Below are 22477 nucleotides of genomic sequence, written 5' to 3'. Positions count from 1 at the left end.
ATACCATCACGCCAATTTATTGGCCAATAGCGCTTAGCACCGCCCCGGCACAATGCTCATATATGCTCATATATGAGCACAATGCTCATATATGCGCGCTGCGCGCTATTTCATCATATTTTACACAATGACGAAGGAAGCGCTATCGAAGGTACAAAACGGCCAGCATCGCAGCATCCCGTTCCCTATTCAGGGAACCAAGGTTACATACATAACTGAGATGTTCCCTCTCATAGGTTCACTTCAGTGCTGTGATGACATCATCGCTTTGGGAATGCTATACCATCACACCTGACGTACCAAAGATAGCTGGAAGACCGAGGAAAGTCTGCTCAAGTGGAAGAGACCCGGGAGCCAAGAGCCATCCTCATGTCCAGACAAGTAGAACTTGATGAAAGTGCTAGGAGATGACTAACCTGCCACAGCACAGACATCTCCCATCAAAGGCCCTTTAAAGAGAGCCTGAGAAGAAGCCATTGCTCTCGTAGAATGAGCACGCACCTCTAGAGGCAAAGTCACACCACGCACCTCATAGGCTAGAGATATAGTCACTATCTGACCCCGCATAGCAGGGGAGAAAGCCTCCAACCACTTGCTGAAAGCAAAACGGAGTCGAAGCAGTCTTAGGATTAACTAGGCCTAGGAAGCAGTAAGATTAACCAGCCTTGGGGCAAAGTCCATACAAGAGGAGCTGACAGAGCCTGCAGATCCTCAGTCCTCTAAGAGAGGACTACCAAAAAACTGCTTAAGGTTTCAAAGTTATTTGACAGACTTAAACAGCTCAAATGGATGGCCTGCCAGGCCTTCCAACCAAAAAATAGGTCCTAAAAAGGAATCTGTGCTGGGCAGAAAGGCCTAAACTGTCTCGTCCCTGCATGAAACGGGAAACCAGAGGGTGATATCCCACTGAAACACCTCTATGGGTAATGCTCAGCACATATGGCAGCCACATAAACCTGTGGCAGGTCCCTACAGGGTAATGGACTGGGTCCATATTGTGTCCCTTTAAGGGCATATAGCATCTCGTGGAGGGAGCCCTAGAATTAAGAATAGTGTTGGTAATCTCTGCCAAGAGACCGGACACATTACAACTCCACTCAGGGGTCACACCCATTAGTTCCAAAAATCCTGATGGGGATGTCCAAATCATGCCCCGAGCCTGAGTCAGCAGGTCATGTCTGAGGCGAACCTCCCAAGGGGGTCGGCTAACAGACTGACCAATTTGCCAAGAGACCGGACACATTACAACTCCACTCAGGGGTCACACCCATTAGTTCCAAAAATCCTGATGGGGATGTCCAAATCATGCCCCGAGCCTGAGTCAGCAGGTCATGTCTGAGGCGAACCTCCCAAGGGGGTCGGCTAACAGACTGACCAATTCTGAGAACCAAGTACGAGTGGGCCAAAACTGCACCACCTTACTCTGAACAGAATAGTTTGGGAGCAAACGGGTCGACGGGAAGGCATAAGACTGGTCCTGGGCCATTCTTGGGCTAAAGCGTCCACCCCCAGAGGCGACGGAGGAGACAAGGAAACCAGAGCGGGCAATGCGCATGCTCTAAGCAAACAAATCTACTTCCGCTCGGCCGAACCTCTGTCATAGGAGACTCACCACCTGAGGGTGCAATCGCCATTCTCCAGCCTCCAAACTCTGTCTCAAGAGTAAGTCCACTCCTGAGTTCAGGTGACTCGGGACATGAACTGTTCTGATCGACAGGAACCTGGTCTGTGTCCAAAGAAGAACATGTCTTACCAACCTGCACAGTGGGCGAGAGTGTAATCCTCTCTGACAATCCATGTATGAGACCACAGTCAGTCCTTGACCTAATGTGACAAGCACTCAATTGGGTAAGAACGGTTTGAGTGCCAGAAACGCTGCTCCAAACAGTTTGTGTGATTGAGCTAATATCAGCCAATCGTCAAGGTAACTCAAACTCAGACACCACGCACAACAGGGCCAGAGCCTGATGCTGACGCAGAAGTTTATCCTGTCTCTATCTGAACCGGAGATTGGTTTGTGACCATCGATCTAAGGATGCGTACTTCTGCATCCAGATCGTCAAGAGACACAGGAAGTTCCTCAGGTTTGCTTTTGGAATAAAGCTTGCCAATACTGTATGCTTCCATTGAACTGGCCTTGAACGCAAGGTGAATGGATGCGAACTTCCTGTGTCTCTTGACAATCTGGATGCAGAAGCATGCCAGCACCAACCACAGAATGGGGACTTGGATGTCAACATAGACCCTGCACCAATGGCTTTAGGGCACAGCTGATAGAGAGGCAAACACACTTGTAGGTTGCCCACATTCATACACAGTTCCAGCTCAATGCAACAGCGGAGCTGAAAAGAACAGAGTAATTAGTCATGCAAACCACTGCTTGGTAGCATGAAGCACCCAACATCTCTAGTGCACAATAATGTATGCTGCAGTCACATAATGCAGCCAGTCATGTGAAGCGAGTGTTGGTAGCAAAAGCGCCGCAATCAATCACATGAAGTAGGCTGACCTTGGTGAGCATTAATAGCTTGCCATAAGAGATACTCTTACCCGTGAACTCATTCACACAGTTGCTCAGCTCAGTGCATCTCAGTTGGGATGAGAAGAATAATGATTAGTTATGCAAATAGTGTTGGTAGCCTGTTATTGACAAAAACCATGTTGCACGGCAAATGTGTGTTGTAAAACTCCACAGAGCCAGCTCATAGCACAGAGTCCACTATTTGTTCCAGCTCAAAACGGCAGTGGAGCTGAAAGAATCATAATTATTAGCCGGGCAGACTAGTGTTTGGTAGCATGAAGCGCCAATAACCATAGCGCACGGCAAATGTCAGCTGTGGAGTCCGTGCTTAAAAACAGTCACATGAACCAGGGTTGGAAGAGTAAGCGCCAAATCAATGTACGTGCCTTAATTAATGCAGTGCAGGAGTAGAGACAGGAAAAACCCTGCTCACTCTGCAGCCCGAGTCACTATAGCATTAGGTGTAAAACAGCTTGCCATAGGAATTTACTCTAGATATGTGAGAACACCCACTGATTTGTTCCAGCTCAAAGCATCAGTGGAGCTGAAAGAAAAATTAACAGCTGGGCAGACTAATGCTTGGTAGCATGAAGAGCCAAGACCATAATGCATGACAAACATCCGCTGCAGGACTCCTAGAGTCTGCGCCTAAAAGCAGTACACGAAATAAAAGCTGGAAGCGTAAGCACCAATTCAAATGCACGTGCCTGCATTAGTGCAGCGCAGAAGTAGAGAGAGAGAGATAGGAAAACCTGTCTGCTCAACTCTACAACCTGAGCCATTATAACAATGTTAAAAGAGCTTGCCACTTAATGCTTCAGCTCAACGAACAAAAGTTGGAAGCATAAGCGCCAAATCAAATGAACGTGACTGCGTCAGTGTAGCGCAGCAGGTAACATTAGAGAGAGAGGGAAAAAACCGCCAGCTCACTGTTATAGCTTGCTATAAGAAATACAATGAAACACGTGAGCTCTTCCACTTATTTGTTTTAGCTCAATGCAGCAGCGGAGCTGAAAGAAATAGTAATTAGTCGGGCAAACTAATGCTTGGTAGGTCGAAGCGCCAAAAACCATAGTGCATGACTTAACGTCTTAAAATCAGTCCCTCTCATGTTGTTTAATAAACTTGAGAAACACTTGATCCAGGGAGGGAGTAGAGCAACGGGGATTTTATATCAGTAAGCTCGCCCCTTAACCCATAGCTTATATCTACAGCTTGTGTTGCCTGCGAGCTCGAGCCCGAGGCTGCTGTAGAGTAGGCTATGCATCATCTAATCCGCAGCCGAAAGAATCGATTACGAGCTTCCGGAGCGGGAATCAGATTTGGCTAACCACCTGACTCACGAGGTGCTCTTCTGATGAACACACGCAGTCCGGGGAAGAGAGCGAGAGAGAAGGGGATTAATTCCGTTCTCTCATTCTCTGTACCCTCAGGCTCATCGCCGTCACCCCAAGCGTCGAGCTCGTGCGGCGCCTCGGCAACCACAGAACTGGAACAGTGGGGGTTGAACGAACATCTTTCCTTCCTCAGAAAGAGAGCGAGCCCAGAGCGCAACTTACTCACAAACACAGATATCACGGATACAACAATATATAAAGGCCACAAAGCGGTCTTCCTACCTGTTTCCTCGTGAGTCCGTGTAACATGCATTCATACATACCGGAAAACTCATTGTGTCCGCCTTAGAGGAGTAAACTCTATATAAATAGATGGCTTAGAACACAAGAATCTCTTTCCATGGGCAACAGATGATTCGCTTCCTGAAGGAATTAAAATCTAATGAAATATATGATCAATGTGACGAATGCTCGGGACGGTGCTAAGCGCTATTGGCCAATAAATTGGCGTGATGGTATAAGGGCTTCAGACATTCATCACACCGGAGGTGTTCCCAAAGCAATGACTTCATCGCAGCATTGAAGTTACCTATGAGAGGGAACAGAGATCTCGACATGAAGGTGTCGTCATCAGCTGTCGCCGACAATGATATCAACACTTACTGTGAGAAAGGGCAAATATTTTACACCAGTTTGTTTCTTGCTCATTGCCTTTCTGTCTAATTCTTTCAGTAGGTGGTTGAGATGCAATAAATTGAAACCAGTGGGAGGCTAATGCTACAGTGTTAATAATTTATTTCTGTTTCGGATGAAGAAGAAATGTGTCCTCCCTACAGGGGGCGAAATTACATTCATTAACTCATTCCAACTTTGTTTATTTAACCCTATACTTTTAATCATGTATGCTTTTGTCTAAATGTGCCTGTATACATATGAAAAATATGAACTATACCACAAATTCAAAACACAATATTTCATTTGGCAGTGTGAATTACAACTGAATAAAAAACTCTGGGCGACAATTCTGTAGGCTATATCGTTTTAAATGCTACAAGTTAATTAAGCCATAACAACATCATAATTTGTAGTTTGGAAAAAGATACTTATTTTGTTAGGCTAAATGCTGAAAGCCTTAATTAAATTATATTCAAATGAGTAGTATGATCACAAAGGCAATCTAAACGTATGATTTTGCATAACTAAATATCCGTCTTCTGATGTATGATATTCCAAAGGGACACAGATTAGATTAACTAGATTAGACATCAATTAATTAATATTAATAGATACTATTTAAATTTTGTTACTCAAATGAATGGAAAACATACTGAATTATTGGACATAAAACAAGTCAAAATCACACAAACAAACACTCAATCAATTTCATTACATTTTGCACATTTAGATACAATACTTGCACACATTCATGTACAAATCAATAACTTACTGAATTGTATTACCTTTATTGTGTGTATGCACTGGAAATGTAAACTTTTGTTTGTCATATCAACCAAAACTTGACGTGAACTAAACTGAACTGAATCGAATCAAGATAAATGGACAGAATCTCCACTAGAGGGCCAGACAAGCTGTCAAGCAGTTATTGGGGCCCTCAGCATACAGCCCCACTGACATTAAAACCCCTTTAATCTGTGACCCAAAGTCTGTCCACAATGGGACTTATTTTCCTTATCAGAAAGTAACTGCCTCATCACAACATCTTCCAATAGAAACACATCTACACACTGCATTAGAAATTGCTCAGCAGTTGTTTTAAATACCTGTATTATAAAGTGATTACTATCACTCACTTTGTGAGGGATTACAGTTGGAAAAAGTTTTGTACACATATTTAGCACAGATTCAAAGTTTTGGATGTATCTGTTGTTTGATTGTGCAGAAATATTTTATATATGCATGCTTAACACACATTGTTCAGAGAGCGTGTGTGTATGTGTGCGTGTGTCCGGCGTGTGCGTTTCTTTGGGGATTAGAACCGTGTGAGTGATTGGTGCTGACAGCGGTCTGTGTATTACTGGCTGGCCTGCAGATTAAGCCGCTCCTTTTTAGACTGCCTAATCTGGATTAACTGATGCAGTGTGCCTGCAATGATGCGGCCCACTACCCCTCTCTCTCTCTCCCTCCCTCCTTCCCCCTCTCTCTTTCTTTCTCTCTATTTGTCACCTCACTCGCCCTCCTTCACCCCAATCCATCTTCACATTTTTCCTTCCTTTACGTCTATTTGCATAGGAACATTTTGTTTATTTCATCTATCCAACTCTTCACTCAGATTAAATGTTTGTTGCAGCGTCACTGTGTCGGCCGTGTATGTGTGTGTGTGCCTGCGGATTAAAGTTTAGTCCACTTCCATAATTGCTCTTGTGCCTGCGTAGCTGGCTGTTGCCAGATGGACGGACTGGTCCCCCCACCCCCACTGCACCACCCTTCCACCACCACAAACTTCCCCTTCTGCAAGCACACAAGCCTAGATCCCGCACACATAAACATACAAACATCTTACACTGACACAGAGCAACAACAATAAATTGTCTCTTTTTTTTTTAAACTGCTTTTACACAAAACAACAATAACAACCACTGAAATACAGGCATGTTCTACAGTTTTATAATCTGAGCAAATGATTAAAAAATTACAAGAAAACTAGACTTATTATTAGTTAGTAATCTAAGTAAAAAGACAAACATATAAAAAAACAGTTGTTGTTTGGAAAAGATATTGTCTATCCTCTCATTAATTCTAAGAAATACTACTTATAAAACCTGCTTATAGAGCTTTGAAATTGTATAAATAGTGTGTATATATATAAATAGTATATATACACACATTTGTAGGTCCTGAAATTTGACAAACGAAATAATTGTAGCTTTGTCAATGCTTTACTTACATATTTCACAAAATATTACAATATATATATTCAAATTTTTATTATCGTTTTATTATCATTTTTTAAATCATTTTTATTGAGAACCGTTGGTTAGAGGCTGATTAAAGGGGTGGACGACTGGAAGTTTTTTTCTACATTATTGAGTTTATAAGGTGAAGGCCCACCAATATAAATGCTTTTTAAAAACGTTATTTGTATATATGTATCGCAAAATAATCCTGATTCTGAATAAGAACGGGGTTTGCATTTCCTCTTAACATCTGACCACTCAACTGAGCTGTCTTTCCATCTCATATTTCTTTTTCAAATTACCTTTAAAAAAAGAAAAATTAATTATTTACTTGTATGTGGTAAAGCAAGATGATAGAATTCAAAGCAAATCTTCTGCTGCTTTTTGTCACCAAATACAGTCGAAAATTGTAGTCTCTCATTCTTGTATTCAATACATGCACATCTTTAGGCAAGATAATACAAGTATATTTTTGTCATTTAGAGAAAAGCTTGTCATAATAATTAAGGGAATATGAAGATTCTTTGTTGCCCTTTGTTCCTTGGCTGTACTTAGGAGGAATGACATCTACCTCAGTCACAGCCAAATAACCCTGTCTGCACTGTATCTGTTTTAAGGCAACCTATCACACTCAGTTCATCTTGAGTGCCCTTTAACGCCTTCCTAGCCTCTCTCCCTCTCTCTCTCTCACTAACATGTTTACACTCAAACACATAATACTTTCAAATAAAACATTCCATTTTTTCTTTCTATAATACATTTTAATGACATTTTCAGATAGCTCCATACAGCGAATATGGATCCTTTCCTGCTTAGACCAGAACTGGTCAACAACCTTACATATGGCTGTTATCCTTTCTTCTTTAATCAGGCCTCCATCACTGGTCAAGATAATATTCTGTCTTTGTTTTGTTTTATTCTTCATTTATCCACACATTTCTTAACTTCCAGCTATTCTTCTTCCCTCCTGATGAGAAATCTCTCTTTCCTCTCTTTAGGTTAAGGGACTATTCACACAAAGCATATTATGATAATTCATAACTGTGTGTATGCATGTGTGTCTGGTCAAAAATAAAGTGTCAAGAGTAACACTAAATTTGAGATGTTTTACAAATCATTATTATGCCAAATGTTATTGAGTCAAATCTTTTAGTGGTATTATGCTGCTTTTATGTTTTGTATTCAGTCAATAAATTATGATAAAGGATTTTAAGTTAATCACGTAGTTGCAATGAAGTAACAGATATACAAATAAAGGATAAATTAAAAAATAAGTTATTTATATTATACATGTTGTTATGCAGAAGTGTTAACAGGACTGAGCAAGAAAATGTCCACAAGAAATTTTTTCTTACATATTAATATTAATAACCGGAAACAACAAACACATTCGATGAACGAATTAAATTTCAGTGTCTTATTTGTGAGATTCAAATGACACTTTCGTCTAATATCTGACATTTAAACTATTATAGTGTGGTTTCTTTAAAGATGGAACGATTGCGCAGCGCCAATCAACATACGAAGAAAAAACACTCTATTCATGTGGAATTAATGGTTAATAGCTTCGGCACAATTTGTAAATAGAATAGGCCTAGGCTATATAAAATAGAAATAAAATTAATGTTTTATATTATTATTATTATTAGGGAACGATTTCTGCCCCCTGAAATTGATTTTCAGGGGTATATTTACTGTGAGGGCCCATTTTTCTAAAACATCTCATTTAAGGCGTATCACATTTGCTTCAAATGAATCAACTAATGGTTCCTACGGTTCCTAAAACCACGCAGACCCAGATAATATAATGGGGGGGGGGACGTTTTAATTAAAACACCATATACACAACATTTTAAAATCTATTTATAATACAGTTAAATATATTATAAGTATATTTTACAAATATCTAAACATTTTAAATATTTTAAATATCTGCGGCATTTGGAGACATCGGCCTTTTTTTGCCCGGATCCTTGTTCATTTTTTTAAAGGCAATATTCTCCATTTTTCGATATATCTTTACAATTTTTATTTGCTACTATATTGGTTTCAAAATAAAAAACGAAATAAATTGTTTTATAGTTTAAACAAACCGTTCGAAAATCGAACGGTTATGTCATAACCAGACCAGACCCAATCAGACAACCCATCATAATCTACTAATTTTGCACTTTTACCTTACATTTTAAGTCAAATAAATATGTCTATTGTCATACCACGTGTTAAGAAAGGCTACACGTGAAAAGACAGAGAGAGAGAGAGAGAGAGAGAGAGAGAGAGAGAGAGAGAGAGAGAGAGATGGCCCTTGATTAGCTGCTTGGTGTCTTATTGCTCATAGTGTCCCGCTCCTGTCCGGTCCTGCCCAAGGGACACGCTCCTTAACCAACGCCAAAACTCTGAAATAGAGTCTAAAACTTTTGTGGAGAATAGGCTTTACTTTTACTATTACTTCACATTAAAAGAGCACGCTTAACTTTGATACTCAGGGCGTTATTAATGACATAGCTAAACTTGGGCAAGAGGGTACGCTTGTTCAAGACACTGAGAAGCGGGAAAGAATCTACAGGTGCTTGAAGAGGCGCGAGGCTGAAGGAGCACCGCACGCGCCAAGCGCCAGCACAGACACGCGACCATCAGGAGCAGAGCGCGACCCCCGACCCGTAAAAAAAGCGTCACAGAGAAAAAAGAGAGTGAGAGAGAGGGGAGAGAGAGGGAGGGAGAGAAAGAGAGCAATAGAGAGAGTGTGCGAGAGACTCGGCCGTCCCAAGAATGATGTCCTACATAAAGCAGCCCCATTATGCTGTGAACGGGTTAACGCTGTCCGCCTCAGGAATGGACCTGCTCCACACCGCCGTCGGCTACCCAGGTCAGTTCATTCGTATTAATCATTTATAACATGTCTGTGTCAGACATTTGATTAATTTTGGTGGTCAGTGAACTCAAAAGAGAGGGGGAAAGCAAAACTGAAAGGTAGCCTCATCTTTCCTGTTTCATTTGAGATGAGTTAGCCTACCCCATTTTTCTTACAATTTAAGCAACGTAAATTGAATATAATATAACCAGTTGATAGCCACATTAACTGGACAAACGTACTGCCCACATTCTAACAAAAAATAACTATTTGAAAATCCATGTAAAATGTATATTTGAAATTCATCTTGAGGGTTCTTTGAAAAACGTTAGTTTTTTAAATAAAATTATATAAAATTTTATATAACCAAGATTCTTTTATTTTATTTTTTTAATTTAATCGTGTGATCGTGTGTTTGCTTGTTTATTATGTAAAGTTACTTTATAGCCAATTATGAACGGTTTAATTCTAGCTTTAAAATTTGTGCGTTTGGTTCCCTGTTGCTGAAAATAAATTAATTATCATACTAGTACTAAATAAAGAAGTACTAGTATGTACTACTAATGGGTTCAGAATGTAAATATGAATAAAGCCCTAATTCTATCTATCTATCTATCTATCTATCTATCTATCTATCTATCTATCTATCTATCTATCTATCTATCTATCACTGTTGTAAGTTGACAATGGATAGTCCAAGTCCCTCCCTCTTCTCTCACCAACATTAACCATATTATTAACTGTTATAAGCTCACATTAAACAATTAAAACTGATACAATCTATATCTAAATTCAAAAAGTTTTCTCTTTTACTGTAAATGTACATTCCTGTTTTCAACTGAAAAAACTTAAAGTTGTTTCTTACTGTGTAATGTCAATGTATTTATAAATAGCCATTCCAAGGAAGCAGCGTCGGGAGCGCACTACCTTCACACGGACCCAATTGGACATTTTGGAAGCCTTGTTCACCAAAACACGCTACCCAGACATATTCATGCGAGAAGAGGTGGCTCTGAAAATTAACCTTCCAGAGTCCAGAGTTCAGGTGAGCCTGTCTGCCTCAAACTGAGACAAACATCTCTCTGACACCTTTCAGACTGCCTAACATTATTCTAAACACACATGGCATTATGTCTTAGGTAGCAGAAACAGATCATTCATTTCAAGTATAATAAAATACGTTAATCCCAGCATCTAACACTCATTTGCTTTGATGCAAGTAAACCATTCATCTTCAGCTAAATAATGCACCATATGTGCATTTGAAGTTTAATCTATTTTAAATAGTTGAGTCTCAAGTATTGAAAAGAAACACAATTCTGACAGTCTTATGTTTGTGAGGCCTATTAATATTGCAGGCCTGATAATCAAGCATGAGATTTGTACAGTATATAAAAGAAGCAAGTCCATTTTGACCTTTAGCGAAATGAGGCAAACTTTTATTTCCACCCTTAACCATCTTATTTCCCTCAGGTTTGGTTCAAGAACCGTCGTGCTAAATGCCGCCAACAGCAACAGCAGACCAGCGGTCAGCCCAAGCCCCGTCCCCCTAAAAAGAAGTCCTCTCCACCCTCTGAACTGACCTCTGACCCTGGTGCCAGCTCCTCAGTGGCGGCTGCCTCTGCCCCTGCCGTGCCCCCTAGTGCCAGCACAGGCACAGCACCAGTTTCTGTGTGGAGTCCCACCTCTCTATCCCCCCTTCCTGACCCATTGTGTGGCTCCGGCACACCTTGTGTGCATCGCCCTGCTCCCTATCCTATGAGCTATGGTCAGCCCTCCACTTATAGCCAGGGCTACAGCTCCTCTCCTTATTTCAGTGGATTAGATTGCAGCCCGTACCTCTCCCCCATGACCAGTCAGCTGTCCGCAAGCGGGGGCGCCCTCTCTCCCCTCACCGTGCCCTCTATGGGCGGCTCGCTCAGCCAGTCACCCTCCCTCTCCTCCCAAGGATACAGCACCTCCTCGCTGGGTTTCAGTTCCATAGACTGCCTGGACTACAAGGACCAGCAGGCCTGGAAGCTCAACTTCAGTACCATGGACTGCCTCGACCATAAATTCCAGGTGCTGTAGAAGAGAAAATGAGCAAGTGAAGAAAAAGAACAAGAGGGAAGGAGAATTAGGAGAAGACGGATGAAGAATAAATGATTCTAAACTATTTCTTGAAATGCCGGAGACATTTAGATGATGAACAGGACTGAATCAGCAGGATTCACATTATCTCAGAGGTGAAAAGGGAAGGGAATCTCAGATCTCAGAAGGGAAAAGGGCCCATTTTGGAACAGGTGAAGACTGTTCCTCTGTAATCCAGACCTGCTCTGTGATTGGCTGAGAGTGAAAGGACTCCTCAAGTCTACTGATCAGTCATCATTATTAACCATTTACCTCTCTCTCACACACACACACACACACACACAGACTAGAACATATTTCACAACACACTGAAGTAAATATCACTAAAACCTACACACACACACATATCACACAAAGACAAGCACATACGGTAATTGGAGGGAAACTTCTCGGTTTCTTTACAGATACAGTTAGCTCTTTATGGGACAAAATTCTTTCTACTTTTTTCATAAGTTTGGTTTGTCTGTACTGAGAGGCATTAGAAGTTCTTGTGTTGTGCTTTTAGCTTGCTGTTATTTATGTATTGTTAAATTATGTTAACTTATAAGAAATAATGTTGTTTTCTGTTAGTTTGTTAATCCTTACTAATTAAACTTCATTTAATGGCATTACATGCATGCTGTTGATATATATTTTCTATTTGGGTGACCTTGTGTTAAAAAAAATTTGGTGTTTACAATGGTTGTTATATTGCTTTGACCGAATACATTCAGATGGGAGCTACATTAAAAGTTAGATTTTTTTTCTCTTAGTTTAACTACACAATTAAATGTGGCTTTGTTTAACAAGAGCTGTCTAACTCTGTTTCTCATTGATTATGCAAGATGAAGCACTACTGTCATTAATAAAAACATGGCTGGAGATTTTATTAGCACATAGAACAAATGATTTACTTGAGAAAAAATCCCTTAAAACTGAACTTATATAAAGTGGGCCATGTCTGTCCCTCACACTGAACAAGCGTGCATGGTGACAAATTTAGAGGTTACTTTACCAAATGTGAAGTAAAAATATATAAGGACTAGATCTAAATTAATAAATATAAGTACTAAAAATGAAAACTCAATATGCATTCATGCCTCTAATAGGGGATTTTCTGGTATCAGCAAAAGGGAACTGGCAATTCAAACTGTAATGAACTTGATTTTTAACCAACTAAATTGAAAGCAGATGAAAAGTTCAGTACTTTGGGTCTAGAAATATGAAGTGCAAGATTCACATTATTCCACTATCTTCTCCTGGAGTCACTGTGACACCCTGGGTTTGGATACACAGGTGGCCCACACAGAGGAGGCATCTGGGGGTCCAGAAAGTTGTTGCGATGGTGTTGTCTGGTAATCGTGTTGCTGTGATGGTGAGTGAGGGTGAGTAGCCCATATAGCCGGGTGTGTGGGGTTATTTTAGCCAATGACCCAGAGAGCACCTCAATCTCCTTACTGTCGACAGAACACTACCCTAAAGCAATTAAACAGGATTACTGAAGCTCCCTCTCTCTCTTTCCCTCCTCCACACCTCTCGGTGCATCTCCTCCTGTTGATTTCAGTTCCCTCTCTGTCTGCTAAGACTATTCTATGACTAGTCCATCATTCCTACCTCATCTATCGCAGTTTATTGGTCCCACAATCGGTATTAGAGTTAGTCATTTGCCCAATTTTTTAGACATTAACATCTAAAAAAAATTATGAATGTCTTCACATTAGTTTATACAACAAAATGTCACATTAAATGCCTTTTAAAAAAACAATATAGCACAAACATACTCAACCTGCAACATACTAGTTAGGTTTCATGATATTTTAACATTTTCACAAAATTAAAACAAAAAGCATCTGGACATTTTCTGATTGCCAAAATTTAGTGTAACATACACGGACATATAAAAACATATATACAACATATATATATATATATATATATATATATATATATATATATATATATAAAAAACACATCTGTGATATATATATATATATATATATATATATATGAATAACACATCAGTGTCACTGCATCAGGTACAAAATACCAAACCAAGTGGTTTACTTACAAATAAATTATTCTAAACCCTTTCTCACATTTTTAGCCATTGTTTCACTTTTACTAGTAAAAGTATACACTGTATGTACTTTTACTATCTATCCATCCATCCATCCATCCATCCATCCATCTATCTATCTATCTATCTATCTATCTATCTATCTATCTATCTATCTATCTATCTATCTATCTATCTATCTATCTATCTATCTATCTATCTATCTATCTATCTATCTATCATAGAGTATAACCAACAACAAAAAAACCCCACCCATAAATATTCAGTGTTTAATGCAATTGACCAGGGTCAATTTAAACAATGTTTCCAATCTTATTTTATGAACATCTATGGTTCTTTCTACTGGGACTTACTAAGCGTGATCAATTTAATATGACTTCTCCATCTGTACTCTCATTACTTCTTATTCATTTTTTTTCTGTCTGCTCACTCCCTCTTTTTTCTTTATGTTCATCTCTCATGAGTATCCCTGTATGAAGACAGTGAAAGATGTGGAGTTCAGTAAATCTAAACATACTCACAGGTCTCTCTCTCTCTCCTCTGTGCCATCTTTCATGCCCTCTCTCACTTGTTCTCTCTCCATCCACCCCTCCACCCCTCCACCCCTCCTGAGTGCTTCATAATCCCACTCTGACCTGAATAAAACCACATGTACTGTTACCAGGACGAAGGGTGTGTGTGTGTGTGTGTGTGTGTGTGCGCGCAAATGTTTATGTATAGGTTTTTTGCTTCTGAAAAGTTAATAATGTGACATTGTTTTACTTTATATGAACATTTCTGTGTATGTGTAACACATGTTTTAAAAAATAGCGTTAAGTAAAAATTATTGTTCGGTCTCTTTCCCTCACTTTCTTGCCCCTTTAACTTTATATCTATGTATTTATATACGTATATATGTATGCATCTTTTCTATCTATCTATCTATCTATCTATCTATCTATCTATCTATCTATCTATCTGTCTATCTGTCTATCTATCTATATCTCTTTCTGTCTGTCTGTGTTGTCTACCTCGGTCAACTCTCTTTTCCTCTCACCCTCCCCTGTTTCTCCAGATATTAATCTCTCTCTCTGTGACAGATTGTCTGTGGTTCATGCAAGAAGACAAAAGGAGAAGCTGCTGAGCCTTCAAATCTAACAAATCACACACACACACATACGAACACACACACACACACACACACACACACACATAACCCGCAAACCAGCATGTAGATACATATGATATTTAACCAGACAGATACATTACTTTACCATATTATAGACTCTCTCACACACACAGACCTAGAACTATGCAACTGTGAATACACTTCAGATGATGGAGGGGCAATACAGGTTTTGAATGACAGGTGTATGTTAATGTAGTTACACGTTAAATGGCAAGTACTTCTTTCTAGAAAAACCTGGCGGCGAGTGACTACACAAAGAAAAATCAACCTTGTTAATTATGGATCACTATTACTGACTTTTTTTCTGTTTTAGTTCATGTGAAAGTAAAATGTGTGTATATGTATATATATATATATATATATATATATATATATATATATATATGTGTGAAGCCTACAGAATTATGTACAGCTGTATGTGCAAGCTGCTTTTTTCTGTAAATTAATTTGATTTCTAAATTTTGATTGATGCTATTTTTATCTTATTCATGGACCCTCTGGCATGCCTTTACAATCAGTTCAATAGCTTAAAAAGTACTATGTTTTTATGTGGTACATTTCCACCATCCTCATGAGGATGTGCAACCTCTCACCAATCCTTTGCTATGCTATGATGAGACGTGGATAAAATGCAGACAGACTTTAACCTTTTTTTTCTGACCACAGAGTCTTTTTATTCTAAGCTACTACTTGAAGGTAAACTTACAATTGTTCTAATGTTAAAATACTGACTTCTATCCCAGTTTAATGTAAAGAGACAAACAACTAAAACTAAGCTGACTTCTCTGAAGAATATAAACACCTGCGATGCTTTGAAAACAAGGCTTCACCAACAGAACATTGGTTTAGCATGTATTTTAAGCAGGCCTAGAAAATTATGCTGGAATGTGTTTCATGATTCAGCATTGGCCTTTTTTCACTCCGTTTTATGAAGCAACTTTTAAAGGGAACCCCGGGTATTAAGACTTGTATGTCTTAAAATAACGTAAATTATGTCTCTTACTGAAATGTGTAGTTGAAAACCCATGAAAGATGTACGTTATTTAAAAAAATCCACATCGTTTTATATATATTTTGGACTAAGGAGGCGCCATTATTTAAACGAAGTCAAATGGTTGCACTGGATCGGTGAGCTACTGGTGCTAGCTCTCTGGTGTTCATTTTACCGCAACACAACTCGGAATACTGATACGATGCCACATTGTGCGGCTTTTGGTTGTCATTTTCAGTCAGTGTTTCTTGTCACTGCTGTTTGTAAGCTCTTTCAGTAGCTGTGGTCTATTAAAAGCCTCAAAGGCATCAGGGCTAAAGTGGAGAGAACAAGACGTGGGTCTTTAGGAAGTTTTATTTATTAATATCTTCCCATTCTTTTCTTCTCTTTTTATCGCAAGGGAAGCAGTGAAAACTTAACTTTTTTGTCCTTCGACTGAAAATGACAACCAAAAGCCGCACAATGTGGCATCGTATCAGTATTCCGAGTTGTGTTGCGGTAAAATGAACACCAGAGAGCTAGCGCCAGTAGCTCACCGATCGAGTGCAACCATTTGACTTCATTGAAATAATGGCGCCCCCATAGTCCAGAATATGTATAAAATTGTAGATTTTTTAAATAACGTAAATCTTTCATGGGTTTTCTACTACCTATTTCAGTAAGATACATCATTTACGTTATTTTAAGCCATATAAGTCTTAATGCCCGGGGTTCCCTGTAAAAGACACTCTAAACCAGGGTTCCTCAAATCTTGCCCTGGAGGTCCAATGCGCTGCAGAGTTTAGCTCCAACCCTGATCAAACTCACCTACCTGTGACTTTCTAATGATCCTGAAGACATTGATTAGCATGCTCAGGTGTGTTTGATTAGGGTTAGAACTAAACTCTGCAGGAAAGTGGATCTTGTGGGCCAGATTTGAGGATCCCTGCTCTAAACACTCAACTCGATTATAGGACTAGGCCCAGGGGTGGCGAACGTCGGTCCTGGAGAGGTGCAGCCCTGCAGAGTTTTGCTTCAACCCTAATCAAACACACCTGAACAAGCTAATCAAGGTCTGAACGGTTACTAGGAAGCTACAGGCAGGTGAGTTTTCATTAGGGTTAGAGCTGAACTCTGCAGGGCTGCAGCTCTCCAGGACCGGAGTTCGCCACCCCTGGACTAGGCCACGATGTATTTGGGTGTTTACAAATGACACTGAAAAGGCTATTTGTGTAACATCTATTTATTATGACCAGAATATGAGAAATTTGGAAAATACAAATATCAGCTAATTTAAATTTCCAAATAAGAAAAATAAAAGCACAAACATGAGGTTGCATTGTGTATCACAAATAAAGCGAAGGAGTAAAGTTCTACCCAAACAAAATGAAAGAATCCGTACTAGAGTACTAAATGTAAAGACATTTTTTTTGCTACACTCTGTGACTCTAAAGCCGATCTTTAATTTGACAAAATTGGAATTGGAAGAGTGGAAAACGAGAGAGAGAAAAAGAAAGGAAGGGAGAGCAGGATGATAGTTGAACAGTGAGGTTGAATGAGAGGCTGGTTTAGAGCGCCCCCCTGTGGCTGCCTGAAGTTATAACAGGAGGAGCAGGATCGGCTTTCACTACAATATGAAAAAGAAAACGAATTCAAACTGATTTTCTTCAGATTAATCCTTTTTTCTAAAGAAAAATTCATGTATGCATTGTAAAAAAAAAAAAAAGACACCATATCAACAATAATAGTAATCATCAATATTACAAATAACAACTTTTTAACCAATAGATGCTGGTTTGCTGATCACATCTCCCACAGACACTCACACAGAGAAGAAGTCCGACCCCACACTCACCTCCACTACGAAGGGCCAAGTAAGGATTCAAGCAGGACATGTAAGGACTGGAAGGATCAAGGGGGACAGGAAGGGGAGGGCAAACGTGGTAAGATCAAAAAAAAATATGTGAGTTGGGGGACTGGTGGGGACAGGTTTCAATAAGGTGGACTGAGGCAGTTTTAGTAGCACCCTGCTGTGGAAGTTTCCGCTCCCCTTAAGCAGACTGACCCCAGACACCACCCTGTTTTTCTTTCTGGACAGCGGAGTAAGTGTGAGAGCATGGCGAGACTTCTTCTCTTTATATGCATGTTGAATGTTTGGCCCTAAAGCGGGCATGGGTGGACCTCGTTTATGCTCCAAATGTAAATGTGTGAGAGTATGTGTGTGTGTGTGTGTATTTGTGTACGTGCATGTGTGTGTGATCAGCAGCACCTGTTACATGCACATATAGGTACCCTACGCGTCATTTAGACAGCACTAGTAGACTGAGACACAGTTACTCCCCATCACCGATACTCTAAACTCTACCAAGAAATGCAGGAGGAGAACAAGTAGAGAGACAAAGAAATAAAGAAGGCGATAGAAAGAAGGGGTCAGTTTAAGCACGCTCTCCACGGATGCGGCGTGCCAGCTGGATATCTTTGGGCATGATGGTGACACGCTTGGCATGGATGGCACACAGGTTAGTGTCTTCAAACAGACCGACCAGGTATGCCTCACTGGCCTCCTGCAAGAATATACACAAAAATCGGTCAGTTAATTAAGCATAAACAAAAGCAAAAAAAGGTCATCCAAATCTTCAAATGTGCAAAAAAAAGTTTAACATCTATAGAATACAAAAAACAAGACCAGATATATAATATTTTGAATTAGATTTTATTTTTTATATTTTGTTTTCATTTTAATGCTTTAATTTAAGTGTTTTTGTCATTTTTTAAAGTTTTTGTTTCAATATGTCTATATAGTTTTTAGTTCAAGTTTAAGTTATATGAGTATTATATAAGTTATTTAACTTAAGTTTTATATATATATATATATATATATATATATAAATAATTTTATTTCCCCCATTGGGGGATAAGTAAAGTTTATCAAAATCAAATTTCACTTAGTGTTTATTTTATTTCCACTAATGAAGATATATTTTATGGTTTTAGTTAGCAATAATAAACCCAATATGTACCTGCAGTGCACCAATGGCGGCGCTCTGGAAACGCAGGTCAGTTTTGAAGTCCTGAGCAATCTCTCGAACCAGACGCTGGAATGGCAGCTTACGGATCAGCAGCTCAGTGGACTTCTGATACCGACGAATCTCACGCAAAGCCACAGTACCAGGCCTGCAGACAAGAAAGATGCTTAATGCAGGGTTCCTCGCAACTCTTTCTTTGCTGGGTACAATCACAAGTCTGGAATATCACCTGTAGCGGTGAGGTTTCTTGACTCCTCCAGTCGAGGGAGCGCTCTTGCGGGCAGCTTTGGTAGCCAGCTGCTTACGAGGAGCTTTTCCTCCAGTGGACTTGCGAGCAGTCTGCTTAGTACGGGCCATTGTTAGTCAATATCACCTGAGAGAAAAGAAAACACTGAGTATTAGAACACAGCTAAATCAGTAAATCATGGGCAGATTATGACATACCTGGCAGGAATGTAAAACAACTCTCGGAATAAACTAAATTCACATGCTTAATAGTGCTTTCTCTTAGCTGTGTAATATACAGCATTGAGTCTTGTGCACAGACAGACTAAGATATAAAAGTGAGTAAATCTCTACTATAAATAGCGTCTCTAGTTTTACACTTGTTTTGGCATTTGACTCCCTGCCCCACAAGCTATTTCAGGCCACTTCCTCCAGCACGTCACATTAAACCCAATAAATAAAAGTAACCACTCAGCGTGGACTGAGACAGCCTTTCAACCAATCGCAGACGACTGTAAAGCAAAAATAAAGTAGTAGCCAGTAGAGATTGAGGAGCGGAATAAACTAACCAATCACATGCCGTTCTCCCAGTTGTGGGGGCAGATCAGTCTGTCTAAGCCCCGCCCTAAACCGCAAGATTATGGCTGCAATTTGAACGGCAACTGGAGAGAGTCCGTGCATTGAGGCACGGGGGAGGACGCAAACTTTTAAATAAAATTTAAAATCCAATGCATGCAACGCAAAACCAACAACACAATACGACAGCAGGCATCCTTGGGTAACTAAATAATCGCTTAGAAGGAAAATTTGCCGCGAATTTACGCCGTTTAACCGAAGTAAACAGAGACATACGAAAGTGGGACGGATTTCAGTGTGTCCTCCGACACGAAAAGGAGAGCCTATTTTCTCTCGCCATCGGCTTACTCATTTTCAGACGATGATATTTTAACGTTTTAACGCTTAAAATAAACATTGTTCTGCAGGAAAGTTTCACAAAGCTGTTGAAAAGTATTTCAGAGAGAAGACAGTGATGCATTGGGGCACTTACCTCAGGTGAACGTGTTTTAATTCGCGCAGTGAAATATGTGCTCGGCTTGTCTGGCAGTGTCAGTATTTACTATCTCACACACAATGGGAGCGGGGCGGCCAGAGCCAAAATGGCCGCGATGTCAATCATTTTCTCCCAGAATGCACCTCAATAAAACTGTAAACACAAAATTGCCGTTTATTTACAGTACCAGTTGCGTTATGAATTTGCTTTTCCATTACTGCTATTTCCATTTCCTTGGCTTAGAGCCAAATGTAACAAAACTGATTAATAGTAAGTATTTAAAGTACCGTGTTTCAGAAGGGGTTTTACTGCAATCCCTTTGCTTTTCTCTTTGTTCCATGGAGGTCATCACTCATCAGGTTTAGAGGAGACAGGCTAATGGGTTCATCCACTGCTGGTTGTATAATAATAATTTATATTGTTATTACAGATCCTAAACATTTTCCATTAATTGTCAATTTACTTATAAAAAAAAAAATAGCGTTAACATTGAACACTTCAATTTAAAGTATTTGAAGTTCATGTACTCTAGTTTTATATAGATACAGAATTGTTTTGTGGCCTAATGCATCTGAGTGTTGGCCAAAGATGATCCCAGATCAGTCATACAATGTTTTACTTATTTCAGGCTGACATTCAAAACCGCCCTCCAGCCATGTGGGAACTCTGTCTTAACCAAAGTCTGCATTCCTCTGTCTCACGCTTGCTATTTTTAAGGCTTCACTGACATTTCAGGAAGGATGTGCCATTTTCAATGTACCAAAACACATTCGGTTTATTTTTTATATGCCTCGTAGTATTTACATATGTGGAGAAGCACTCAGGACTGTAATATAATGTGTATAGTGCAGGGGTCTTCAAAGTATTTCAGGACAAGGACCCCTTGATACAAGATGTGTCAAGCAGAGCTACATATTAAAGGGGTCATATGCCGTTGCTAAAAAATAACATTATTTGGTGTAATGAAATGTGTTTATGTGGTTTAAGGTAAAAAAAAACACATTATTTTCCACATACTGTACATTATTGTTTCTCCTCTATGCCCGTCTTTCTGAAACGCATCGATTTTTACAAAGCTCATCAGTCTGAAAAAGCGAGGTGTTCTCTGATTGGCCAGCTATCCAGTGCGTTGTGATCGGACGAATACCTCAAGCGTGTGACGGAAATGTTACGCCCCTTACCATGTGATGCCGTGTCCTGGCCGGTGTTACGAGATTTTCGGTTTCCGAGATTTTCTGTTTCAGTGGGCGGAGCATACATGAATATTCATGAGTTCCCGGACATGCGCGCATGTCCGGGAACTCATGAATATTCATGTATGCTCCGCCCACTGAAATAGAAAATCTCGGAAACCGAAAATCTCGTAACACCGGAGCGACGAGACAAAAACAGTCAAACCCATTATGAACAAGGTATTTATTGCATCCAGTTGGGACATAATTACTGATTATAATGACTTATACTGTCTCTTTAAGCGTTGCGTTGCATCACGGCGCGTAAACATAAAACCATGTCTGCATTTGTGATCGAAGAAACGACAAACAACTAGCACTACTCTACACTGTTCAAAACTCGCGTTTGAATCATCAGTGACAAATCCTTTAAATATGAAAATGTACTTACATGCTGTGAGTCAGCATTACTTGTCAGCATCATAGACTGTGGTCAGCATGCGCGCTGAAGGGGAAACTGGGGAACTGAATTCACCGGAACACCAGCATTGTAGGCTGCTCTCCCAGGTTCAGGAAACAGTCCTGGTCCTCCATAAAATGTGCTGCACACATCTGAATATTTGGGTTGAACTGTTCTGGAACAGTGTTGTAAATACAACTTAACCACTGATTTATATGTTATATTGAGTCACGTTTATCATAAAACACTGATGAAAGCATATATTCCCCCACTTTAATAGTATTTAAATAGTATATATTTACGTTGAACTTTATTCTTGTACAGATGGCGATGTATTAAGCAGTATATAATCATCAGTATATATCTGTTGCTCATGAAAACGTTTCTGAAACGTCTATATATTTGACAAATGTTGCATTTAATTCACTTATGAATTAGTATGCAAACACCGCGCAAGCGTCACTAACTAGAGCAGAAAGTGTTCGGCTTGACGGCTCCGTTTTCACCTCGGCTACTCTCGTTGACTGCCATCTGTAGCCGTGCTTCAAGCCGAACACACCTATTCTCATGGCGCAAACCGCAATTAACTGCATCA

The 22477-nt window shown here is 39.8% G+C and overlaps 2 protein-coding genes across 3 annotated transcripts; one reads left to right on the top strand and one right to left on the bottom strand.

Moving 5' to 3' along the window:
• Positions 1-9076: 9076 nt before the first annotated feature.
• Positions 9077-12602, top strand: LOC107596137 (homeobox protein otx5-like). The gene is made up of 3 exons (XM_016286796.1): positions 9077-9639; positions 10518-10669; positions 11098-12602. The coding sequence occupies exons 1-3, from the start codon at positions 9543-9545 to the stop codon at positions 11692-11694; spliced, it is 846 nt and encodes a 281-aa protein (XP_016142282.1). The 5' UTR covers positions 9077-9542; the 3' UTR covers positions 11695-12602.
• A 4571-nt stretch (positions 12603-17173) lies between these two features.
• LOC107596138 (H3 histone, family 3C) lies at positions 17174-20376 on the bottom strand. 2 transcript variants are annotated; one of them, XM_016286797.1, is made up of 4 exons: positions 20248-20376; positions 19204-19347; positions 18969-19122; positions 17174-18512 (listed from the first exon to the last, which is right to left on the bottom strand). In XM_016286797.1, the coding sequence occupies exons 2-4, from the start codon at positions 19329-19331 to the stop codon at positions 18384-18386; spliced, it is 411 nt and encodes a 136-aa protein (XP_016142283.1). In that variant the 5' UTR covers positions 19332-19347; positions 20248-20376; the 3' UTR covers positions 17174-18383. The 2 variants fall into 2 exon arrangements, with proteins under 2 accessions (XP_016142283.1, XP_016142284.1); XM_016286798.1 differs by lacking the exon at positions 20248-20376 and adding an exon at positions 19419-19576.
• Positions 20377-22477: the final 2101 nt, after the last annotated feature.

The sequence above is a fragment of the Sinocyclocheilus grahami genome, unplaced genomic scaffold (assembly GCF_001515645.1).
Source record: "Sinocyclocheilus grahami isolate Dianchi unplaced genomic scaffold, SAMN03320097.WGS_v1.1 scaffold215.1, whole genome shotgun sequence".
Classification (NCBI taxonomy): domain Eukaryota; kingdom Metazoa; phylum Chordata; class Actinopteri; order Cypriniformes; family Cyprinidae; genus Sinocyclocheilus; species Sinocyclocheilus grahami.
The sequence above is the reverse complement of the archived record's forward strand: the minus strand, read 5'-3'. Positions and strand labels throughout refer to the sequence as shown.

Coding starts and splice junctions, on each gene's coding strand:
- LOC107596138 (XM_016286797.1), bottom strand. CDS start 19,331: ATGGCCCGTACTAAGCAGACTGCTCGCAAGTCCACTGGAGGAAAAGCT. Junction 19,123..19,203: donor AAGAAACCTCACCGCTACAG/GTGATATTCCAG, acceptor TCTTGTCTGCAG/GCCTGGTACTGTGGCTTTGC. Junction 18,513..18,968: donor CCGCCATTGGTGCACTGCAG/GTACATATTGGG, acceptor ATATTCTTGCAG/GAGGCCAGTGAGGCATACCT.
- LOC107596137 (XM_016286796.1), top strand. CDS start 9,543: ATGATGTCCTACATAAAGCAGCCCCATTATGCTGTGAACGGGTTAACG. Junction 9,640..10,517: donor CACCGCCGTCGGCTACCCAG/GTCAGTTCATTC, acceptor ATTTATAAATAG/CCATTCCAAGGAAGCAGCGT. Junction 10,670..11,097: donor TTCCAGAGTCCAGAGTTCAG/GTGAGCCTGTCT, acceptor TATTTCCCTCAG/GTTTGGTTCAAGAACCGTCG.